The sequence below is a fragment of the Somniosus microcephalus genome, chromosome 7 (assembly GCF_052327205.1).
Source record: "Somniosus microcephalus isolate GS21.2 chromosome 7, FLI_Smic_1.0, whole genome shotgun sequence".
Classification (NCBI taxonomy): domain Eukaryota; kingdom Metazoa; phylum Chordata; class Chondrichthyes; order Squaliformes; family Somniosidae; genus Somniosus; species Somniosus microcephalus.
The window spans coordinates 70,156,700-70,167,970 of NC_140993.1; the positions used below are offsets into that span (position 1 = coordinate 70,156,700).

An 11,271-nucleotide genomic window follows, 5' to 3' on the forward strand; every position below is an offset into this window, starting at 1 on the left:
GATGTACAGATAAGACTGAGTGAAATAATCTTTTTGCCTACAGCTTATAAACAGGCACTCCACTTCTGAAAGCATCAAAGGCTTCTCCAACTTACTGTACGAGAATGTCACATTGATGTTGATACTTGATCAAACTAAGTAGAGGTTTAGTCAGTAAAACAGCAAGGCAAGAAGACAACATCAAATGTACCAGAAGTTTAGCAGTCCTAGTACCAATTGCACCATTATGAAAGAAATGACAGTAGTACACTAAGTCACAAACTGTAAATTTGCTTCTCTTTTCTAATTAAAAAAATACTCCAGTACCAACAAATCTGGGTACGTGTAGTATTATCTTCATTCAAAAAGTTGCTGACAGAAAATTGTATAGATGTAATTTATTTTTTGCTGACTTATCATTGCATGGTAGAGATGCTGCATTGTGTTTATTTTAAAAGGACAGTTGTTACGGAAAATTGTTCGGAGTATCATTCCAAGTACGTTATTGCAATTAAAGATAACAGACTGTTTAAAACAATGAATGTTTTGCAGGATATTGATTCTTCCCCCACCAAGGGAAGATCCTGAGTTGGGGGTATGGCCTGTATCAATGTCAATGCAGTATTTTCCAAGCAAACAACTTTAGAGTCCAGTATTCCATTACTCTCCATCCATATATAAACAGAAGTCCGCCTACTTCCACCTCCGTAACATTGACCAACTCCACCCCTGCCTCCGCTCATCTGCTGCAGAAACCCTCATCCATGCCTTTGTTACCGCTAGACTTGACTCTTTCAATGCTCTCCTGGTCGGTTTCCCATCTTCCACCCTCCATAAACTTGAGCTCATCCAAAACTCGGCTGCCCGTGTTCTAACTCGCACCAAGTCCTGTTCAGCCTACATTGGCTCCCAGTCCAGCAATGCCTCAATTACAAAATTCTCATTCTTGTTTTCAATTCCCTCCATGGCCTCGCCTCTCCCACCTCTGTAACTTCCTCCAGATCCTACAACCCTCCGAGATCTCTGCACTCCTCCAATTCTGGCCTCTTGTACATCCCCCATTTTAATCACTCCACCATTGGCATCCATGCATTCAGCTGCCTAAGCCCTAAACCTCTCCACCTCTTTCTCCTCCTTTAAGACGTGCCGTAAAACCTACCTTTTTGACCAAGCTTTGTCATCTGTCCCAATCTCATGTGGCTCAATTTTGTTTGATAACTATCCTGTGACACGTCTTATGACTTTTTACATGTTAAAGGTGCTATATAAATGAAGTTGTTGTCGGGAATTTTAATTTATTTTTAAACTGACAACTTTGATAACTATATGTACACTTGCATGGTAATTATCTGATTGCATGAAGACAGTGAGGAACCTTACCTGCCACTAATAAAACAGAAAATCACCAGCACAATGCCTATGATTTTTCATATACACTTGCCCAGAGTTGAAATTCCCCACTTCCGGCAGATACTCAGTTTGCAGTAAAATCCATCACTTCTATGCTTATTCAAGACTTTTCAGAACTGGAGTCAGATGCACAATTTTATCATTTTTTTTATTGTCCAATTTCACAGAGTTTGTATCTTACATTTACTGATAACCTTACCAAAGCAGATTTACATTTCGATGCCTGAAAACTGAATGAAACTGAATAGTGAGTAGGATCCATGTGGTTAGTGGTTTAAGCTACAAGACAAGACATGATATAAATTCAAAATGCACAATGTTTATCGATACAATCAATGTCTTGTATTTCAATAATTTATGCATTTGTAACAAATCCTGTGTTTTCATTCATACAAAATAAAATTAAGCACTCATTGCTTCAGAATTTACAGTGCAATATGAACATTTTTAATTAAATGGAACAAACTACAGTTTTTAACATAAGAACTTATCCTAAGTACGCATTTTAAACAGTTACTATTCTATTAGAAGTACTACTCAGGCTTGTAATTCTGGCAGATGTACTGCCACAATAGGTTTTATAGTTGAGAAGTCAGCTTGCACGATTTATAGCATACAACAAATGTCCATCGGTGTACAAGTCACTCAAACTGACATGGGTGCTAAGAAAAACTGTAAGGCCAAACCTTTATTATTTTTTAAGTGGGCAATCACATTACTATTAAATATAGGGAAATTACAGGAAAAAAATCAAATCAATACCTGGGCAGCATTAAAACCTACAAGTCTTAAGCACAATCAATAGAAAGAAAAAAGACCAGACAAAAACAAAATAAAGCTCCCATTGTTTTCCGATTGGAACAACAACATTTATCACTGACCTGCCACCGAAATTTGAAGAGTTTGTGAAACCGTGCTAATGTATTTGTTTATATTTAATATCCATTGATTAGTTTTAAAAATATTTTGATTTCTGCCCTCTCTTTAAAGAAACCAACAAGTCTTATAAAGGCTTGACCCTAAATAAAATATATTTTTTTTTATCAGTTCCGCTCAGCCAATGTGAAACATGCCATGGACAATTTACTGTTATCTCCTTTACACTTCTAAGCAGAAAGAAATTTACACCCTGGCATATACAATAATCCCAAATTCCTCTTTTAATCCTCACTGGTTTGATTTACTCAACACTTGGTAATTTCATACAAGAAACATGTACACAACACAAACAAGCTTTCACAAAACCAAAGTGAAGACCAGAAAGTTTATTATAAAACAATATCTTACCTTGAAAATCATGTTTTTCCAAGTTATCAACCTTTTAAAATGGCTGTTCCACCGTAGACATAACTATATTAGAAAACCTTGAAAATTTATGGGGTATCTTAAAATAGGTAAAACATTTACAGGCTGTAACCTGGCTAGATTTATTTTGAAATACTGTCATGTGTGCACATCCAATGAAAAAGATACAAAAATTGCTTCTCAATGCAAAGAACAGTATGTTTAAGAATTGTCACAGTATTTCTATTGTTACATCACTTTAACAATCAAAACAAATGAAGTGACAATTCAGTGTGATTGCTGCTTGTTTAAGGTCTCAAACACCTGGATGCCTAACAGACAAGATCAGCGATCTGAGGCTGGTTGGGCTTTAAATTAGTTTGGATGTCTTGAAAACACCCCGAGAATCATATTTTCACTGATATGATTGCAAGGGATGAGATGCATCACTTATTGCTATGTTCAAAAAGAAGTGTGAGCTATGAATCATTTAACTGCCAATGCCTTTGCCCCCTAGCGGACAGAGCCTGTGATGCAGATATCTGTTGGGACATCCAGTTGTAGCAAAATTACAACATTTTAATCTGAATATTTGCACTGGTGAATAATCCAAAGTGATGAGAAAATCAGTTCAATGAGGATTTTAATCTTAACAGCTTTCCTGGACCTAATCCTCAAACAAACAAGTCACTGAACTGAAAACTGTTAGGTACTGCTTAGACCTCGTGTGCCATGGCTACTCGTTATGAACCAACACGTGTAGAAGTGGTTCTTTTGTCTGAGAAGAAGCTCCTGAGGAGAACCACCTGGCCAAGACTCACAACCAACAAGATGAGAGCTTCTCCCACGGACCAAAAGGCGACCCTCGAGTTCAGGTCCTCAGCACGACTTCGCCCTTGCGCTTCCCTTAGACGGAAATGGGTTTGATAATCAATGACTGACTTCATGGCTTCGTGCATTGTGACACAAGCTGACTCCATCTATTTTTTTTTTAAAAAGGAAAGCATAGTGAACAAAATAGAGAATTTTAATTCCCAAGAAAAATAACTTGCATTTATAGACACCAAAAGCCCATAAAAGGTACACCAAGAACAGTGCATCAATCATGCCCAAAATGTCACTCACCTCAAGAAATAAATTAGTAGCAAAAAGATTGCACAAAGTTTTGCCATATTTGTTAACATCACAAATCATAGTTAAACTTGAACCTCTTGCCCATTAAATTCCTTTTACACGGCTACTAAGATTGAGTTTTTTTCCAATGTATTCTCAATTCGTAATCAAAAGATGCACCATTCTTTTGAGTATATCCACAATTTAAACAGGATTGTCTCAGCATCATTTGCTAAAGCTATTTCCCATTGAACTTGAGATTTGCCACACCTTGTCCCGTCCCACACCAAAGCACAGCTGTGCAAATAGAAGTATTTGTCAACAGGGTGGGAAGAATTGCTTTAAAAACCTTATTTTAGGTCCAATTTAAATTATAGGTGTATCGTAGACCAAAAAAGTCAATGAAAATAAGTATCCATAACATCTAATTTGTGATTATCTTTCTAAATAAAATCATCTCCTCCCATTCTATAACCACATAGTATTTGCTGAAACTATGGCAGGCAATCTGTTCCTAAAGTTCTGCCAGCAGTAAATTCCTATTCCATTCAGCTGACGTCTGCAAGTAGTTTTAGGGTGATAGCATGTTAGATCAGTCACATGCTATCACTGGTACACATTGCAGTGCAATTCCACTGGGCTATCTGATGGCAACTGTATAGTAACATGCAAGATTAACTTTTTAAAAACTTAATGACTACGGTTTGCCTACATTACAGTCATCGTATACAAAGTCATTAATTGTCTGAGAAATGCTTTTAAGATGCTTGAGAGAATAAGGCAAAAATGTAATGTATTTTTTATAACCCAAGAACCTATTTACTACTGGAAACAACACTGATCTTTGAGAATATTGCAAAATAAACATGTCTAAAGGATTACATGCTCACTGGAGGTATATACAATTCAATTGCAAATGCTCTAAAGCAGTTGTATTTTGAAACTACAAAAGGACACAAGGGCCTCGATATTTACTGGGGTGGGACAAAGGAGTCATGGTCCGAACAGCGTGGAGTTGTAACTCCATGGCTTGCGTGTTTTATGGGACAGGGGGTGATCGGGCAGGGGGGGGAAGAAGGGGAAATTGGGGGCCGGGGACCGTAGGGAGGGGAGGTTGGGACCACTGGGGAAGGGGGGTTGTTTACAGGTAAGCTTGTTGGGCCTGGAGGAAACACTCCTGCTGCTCTTGGCCCACAGGCAGTGCTGTTAAGCCCGATGGATCCATCCTTGCCTCCTTTTACCTGCCAGTTTTTCCAAGGTCCGAGAAACCCAGCCAGCATGGGTTAAAAACAGAAACACTTAAAATGGAGGCTCACAGCTTCTTTAAAAAGGTTTCAAGGACCAACCCACCTTCTGAGAATGGATTGGTCTCCCACATCTCACTCTGCCTCCATTAAAACGGGAAGTGGGCGGTTGGGTTCCTGTTTCAGACTTCCAACGTTTTAACTTCCCATCCGACCCAAACCCACCCGTTTTAGGGGGGTTAGAATTACTCATAAGATTTCCAAATGGTTTGAGCAAACCTAAATCAGCACAGTTCATTACATAACAGTGCATGTGAAATCACATAAATAATACACATCACTGTCTTGTTAAACAGAAAATGCTGGAAATACTCAGCAGGTCAGGTAGCATCTGTGGAGAAAGAAACAGAGCTAATGTTTCAGGTCGATGACCTTTCATCAGAATTGGAAAAAGTTAGAGATGTAACATCCCCCTTTCCCTGCCTCTGTACTTGCTTGAAACCTGTTATATCTCTTAACTTTTTCCAGTTCTGATAAAAGGTCATCGACCTGAAACGTTAACTCTGTTTCTCTCTCCACAGATGCTGCCTGACCTGCTGAGTATTTCCAGCATTTTCTGTTTTATTTCGTATTTCCAGCATCTGCAGTATTTTGATTTTGTAGAAGTGTATTATTTTGTCTGCATTAACAAATCACACCATTCACGTTTTGTTGTACGAGATTGTTTGCCACATCAAAATTTTTCATGACAAATATACAGTTGAATTTGGCAGTATTTTTGAAAGCATAAAATATATTGCTAAATCTTTAAGACTATTACTCTGCATGCAACCTGAAAAGGAATCTATTAAAAATTTGCATAAATGCTATGCTTTAGTACTTCGTACCTGAGTCAGTGCTGAGACTCTGTTTTCATTGGGAAACAAAGGAGGGTCGTCCCCAACCTGGAAATCGAAATACACCGTTTTGTGTGTGAAGGTGGAAAATTCGTTGCTAAAACAGAACTTATAAGTTCCATTTTTTGCAGCTGTGAAGGTGAAACTGTCGTACTGTTTCTTCATCTCCTTGTACAAAACTGCGCCATCAGCATCTTCCAACCGACAGTCTACATCATAATGACCACCGGTAATGACCTGTTAAACACATAAGGGTTTAAACAATTTAGATGTACAAAATTCATAATAGTGTAAAAATAAACAAAAGTCAATACAAAGTGCATAAAATTTTCAGCTAAAGCACTACAAAGAAAAGTTTTCACCAACACATAGATCTCATTACCAGAACACAATTTCAGTTAAATCAGGATGCTATAATACTTTAAACCTTTGGTTGCATTTCGACATTCAGAATTTCAAGCTGAAAACACAGCAAATGTATAGTAAGTAATGTTTTGAAAAGAAAAGCACAATATATCACAGCAGGTTAGTGCACAGTCAACACTATACCAAAAACATCCAAACAAGTTTTTGATATCAAGCAAAGCAGTTTGTAAGAGATGTTAAACATTTTTTTTGAGCAAGGCAATTAGACACCGCCTTCTGGACAGTTAACAAATAGCACCGTCAGACCTCCCCAATGATTTGCTGCAAATTTCAGCCAGAGGCAAGTGAGTGAAAAGGAGGTTAGGGACCCATTCAATAGAAACATTTATTTGTAATAAAGAGAACAAGGAAGTCCACAAAACATTGGTTTCAAGACAAATTATCTAACCTTGGTATCAGAAATTAAACATGAATTTTTAAATTGTACGATGTGATAAGCTACAGCATAATTAAACTTTTATTTGCACGCCACATTGTATACATGTTATAATACATTGTGATGTGCATTATACTGATAATTTGACAAATGGTGCACGCTTGCACATGGCTCATTGAAAACATAGGGAGCTTGCATTCATATTTGGTAACAATGGCCTGGATTTTCCAGGGCCTATGACTGCATACGCGGCCATAAGTGCCCCACAAGTTCTGGGGTTCCGTATGCGCGAAAACCCGGAACTTGACAAGTTTCAGCTTGACAGATCATCTGCATCCCCGGGAAATGGACATTCGCTAGCAGAGAGTTGGGCTATTTGTCCAACTACTGCCCATGAAATTCTTATGCCTGGTAAAAGCAGGCGTAGGGCCTTCTTTTATCAGCGCAAGTGTTTAAATAAATGTTAAAATAATTTTTAAAAATTAAACATAAAACTTTTAAATTAGTTATGTTATTTTTAGCCCCTATAAAACATTTACATTTATTTTTCAAAAAATTAAAATATTGTTTTAAATGTTTAATTTAATTGCATTTTAATTAATTTTGAACATGTAATTATTTATTTTTATTTAACTTGTGTGCAATGTGTGGTTTTTTTTTGGGAGATACCCATTGAGCTTATGGGGATGCTGTATGTAAATGGAATCTCCATAAGCATAATGGGGATCCCCTTTTTCATTGGTTGGCCTGGCCCACACGATCCCACGGATGCTTGCGAATCGCGTGTGCCCCCGGGATGTGTACATGTAGAGGCCCAGGAGTGCGAGTCTACGAACCTCCTGGACCATCAGGTAGGTTTGTACTTTTCTTGCAGTTCGGAGGCATTCGCCCGGAGGAAGCCTCCGACCGCAAATTCAGGCCCATAGTCAAATACATCAATGTGCAATACATAAATACACGCAATTGATACGAACCGAGTGTGACTGACAATTATGATGAATTATGGCAGGTTTGAGCAATGGACGCATTGCACTTATTACAAATTGGATCAAGACTGCCCCAATATTTTTCAGATGCAATGTTATCCCAATATAAAAATCATATGCATGGAGATCAATCTAGTGCTTTACTCTCAGCCTTTAGAAATTTAACATATAGCAATACCTGTATTGAGAAGATCTGCCTTAACTAAATAATGGTCATTTTAGGCTCTCTCTCCTCTCCAGCTCTGGAGGAAAGAATGTTACGTGTGAAAGAAATCCATGGCATGCAACTATAATCACGTCCCTTCACTTTGAGACTATGCACAGCATCACCAAGTCATCACGAACACCAGCTCAAAATGCGATTTTTAAAACTGTTCACTTCAACTGGCTCGTATCAAAATAAAATTCCAATTGTTCGATATTACACGTCCTACATCAAGAGAAACATTACTGACCACACCATATTGAGGAAACAGACGGTCATCTTAGAACAATCAATCGTTGCCTCGCAAAGAATGAGATAATCAGGTGTGAAAGTCAATAAGCATTGCTGAATGGTTCATATTTAGAGATGAAAAAAAGTTGGAAATCTGAAACAAAATGCTGGAAGCAGTGGGTCATGTCAACTCAGTACAGTATATGAAAGGGAAGACAGGCTAACAGTTTAATACTTCATTGAAGTGCCCCATCTCAAACAAATGCTTCTTGTTCCGATAGAAACCTGACTCCCTAATTTCATGATTTTCTGTAGATTAACAATCTAACTTTTGTCCAAGAGTGTCTTCCAGAATTATGTTCTATGGAGATCAGAAACTATTTAATTTGATTCAACTTGTACCGATAACACAATAGTTAGAAGCATCATCAGTACACTATATTTAATGCATCTTAAGCAATGTACAATTTACCCATCCCACTTGTACAGTAGCTTCTCTTCAGTTCCGTAAAGGACGGACAAGCTCCACATCCCATACTACCTGTACTAATCTAACGAAAGGGGCAGGTAACAGTGGGAGAAAGGAACTGGCATAATATAAATGCCTAACATTCAACCGTCACTAGTACAAAGAATACTGTGTACGAGGAGAAATTGAATGCCAAGCCCTTGATTGGACTTGTAATCCCAGAGAATGCTACATATGCCATGTCTCAAATTACTTATACCGTATTCAAAATTATCACACCTCCCTCTCTCACCCCCCATTACACCCCCCCCTGCTCCCTCCCTCCCATCCCCCATCCCTCTCTTTCTATCCGTTCCCTCCATCTCCCCGCCGGGCCTCACCTGGAACTCGAGCGTGCACTTGGTGCCCTGCACGATGTCCTCGTAGAAACACTGCTTGGCGTTGTCGGGTAACTCGAAGGTGAGCTCGGAGCCGCGGACCAGCGGCAACAGGAGTTGGGCCCACAGCAGCTTCAGCAACAGCCTGGCCCACATACCGGCTCGGGCTGGGCTTCCCTGTGCGCTCGGAGCTGGGGGACCGGGGACCGGGGACCGGGAGCGCGGGACGGAGTTTCTCTGGAAATAGATTTGAATTTTAACCGGCCGTTACAGCTCGAAGCGCTCCAGCTCCCAGATGTTAAGGGTACAGGAACCAGACGTGGCAGCACGGCTCTACCCGGATGTGCGACCTCTCACCTCTCGCCCAAAAGAAACGCCGCACCTGCGCAGTTCTGCTGGATACCCAGCAGGCAACAGACCAAGGCGGGGGCAGGGTGGAAATAGAGTGACTGGTAGTGACACCGCTCTGATCTGAAAAAAGGTTCATTTTGAATGTTTGGCACTTGGAAAAATAAACATAGCTCAGTAGGTTTAAGAGGGTTTGAAATAAAGAAAAGAAAGAACTTGCATTTATATAGCACCTTTCAGGACCTCAGGTTATCCCAAAGTGCTTTACAGCCAATGAAGTATTTTTGAAGTGTTGTAGTGCAGCAAATAACAGCAACCAATTTGAACAGAGCAAGGTCCCACAAACAATCATGTGATAATGACCAGATCATTTGTTTTAGTAATGTTGGTTGAGGGATAGATATTGGACAGGACACCAGGGAGAAGCTCCCCTGCTGTTCTTCAAAATAGTGCCATGGGATCTTTTACAACTACCTGATGGGGCCAACAGGGCCTCAATTTAACATCTCAGCTAGACAGCATCTCCCAACAGTGCTACACTGGGACAACCAAATTTTAATTTGATTTGCTAAGGTTTATTTAAAGTTTTAGAGGTTTAATTACAGTTTATTTGTTTAATTTATTTGGTCCTTTTAAAAAGAGGAACAGTGCTACACTGCAGTGCCAGCCTAGATTTTGTGCTCAAGTCTCAAGTGGGATTTGAACTCACAACCATCTCAATTCACAGGTGAGAGTGCTACCATTGAGCCACGGGAAATGTTTGTCATTTTATTTTTTAAATTGAGAAATCTAGGTTTCTGTTGATCCAACTATTCACCGTATTTATTAACGACTTAGATAATGGGATAGAGAGCCACATATCCAAGTATACCGATGACACAAAGTTAGGTGACATTGTAAGCAGTGTAGATGGAAGCATAACATTACAAAGCAATATTAATAGATTGTGAATGGGCAAAACTGTGGCAAATGGATTTCAATATAGACAAGTGTGATGCCATCCACTTTGAGCCTAAAAAGGATAGATCAGAATACTTTCTAAATGGTAAAAAGCTAAAAACAGTGGAGATCCAAAGAAACTTAGGGGTCCATGTACATAGACCGTTAAAATGTCATGGACAGGTACAGAAAATAATCAAAAAGACTAATGGGATGCTGGCCTTTCTATCTAGGGGACTAGAAGACAAGGGGGTAGAAGTTATGCTGCAGCTATACAAAACCCCAGTTAGACCACACCTGGAGTACTGTGAGCAGTTCTGGGCACCACACCTTAGGAAGGATATATTGGCCTTGGAGGGACTGCAGCGTAGATTTACCAGAATGATACCTGGACTCTAAGGGTTAAATTACGAAGAGAGATTACACAAACTGGGGTTGTATTCCCTGGAATTTAGACGGTTGAGTGATTTGATCAAAGTTTTCAAGATATTAAGGGGAACTGATAGGGTAGATAGAGAGAAATTATTTCTGCTGCTTGGGGAAACTAGGACTAGGGGACATAGCCTAAAAGTTAGAGCCAGGCCTTTCAGGAGTGAAATTAGGAAACACTTCTACACACAAAGGGTGGTAGAAGTTTGGAACTCTTCCGCAAACGGCAGTTGATGCTCGATCAATTTGTTGATTTTAAATCTGAGATTGATAGATTTTTGTTAACCAAAGGTATTAAGGGACATGGAGCAAAGGCGGGTATGTGGAGTTAGGCCACAGCTCAGCCATGATCTCATTGAATGGCGGAACAGGCTTGAGGGGCAAAATGGCCTATTGTTCCTATGTTCCTATCATAGGGTTAACATCCCTCCAGGATTGTCCTGGAGTATCTGGGAATTAAAGATTACTCTCCTGGACACTGCTGTGAGCAACACTGGAGAAATGTCATAGGGGCATTAAAAAAATTATGTTTTTTTAATTTTCTTTGATTATTCATAAA

General features: G+C 39.3%; 1 protein-coding gene across 1 annotated transcript; it reads right to left on the bottom strand.

Moving 5' to 3' along the window:
- Nucleotides 1-1,518: 1,518 nt before the first annotated feature.
- On the bottom strand, nucleotides 1,519-9,423 carry LOC147114703 (transmembrane emp24 domain-containing protein 7). Its single transcript, XM_085992563.1, has 3 exons — nucleotides 9,000-9,423; nucleotides 5,918-6,163; nucleotides 1,519-3,653 (listed from the first exon to the last, which is right to left on the bottom strand). The coding sequence occupies exons 1-3, from the start codon at nucleotides 9,150-9,152 to the stop codon at nucleotides 3,417-3,419; spliced, it is 636 nt and encodes a 211-aa protein (XP_085848689.1). The 5' UTR covers nucleotides 9,153-9,423; the 3' UTR covers nucleotides 1,519-3,416.
- Nucleotides 9,424-11,271: the final 1,848 nt, after the last annotated feature.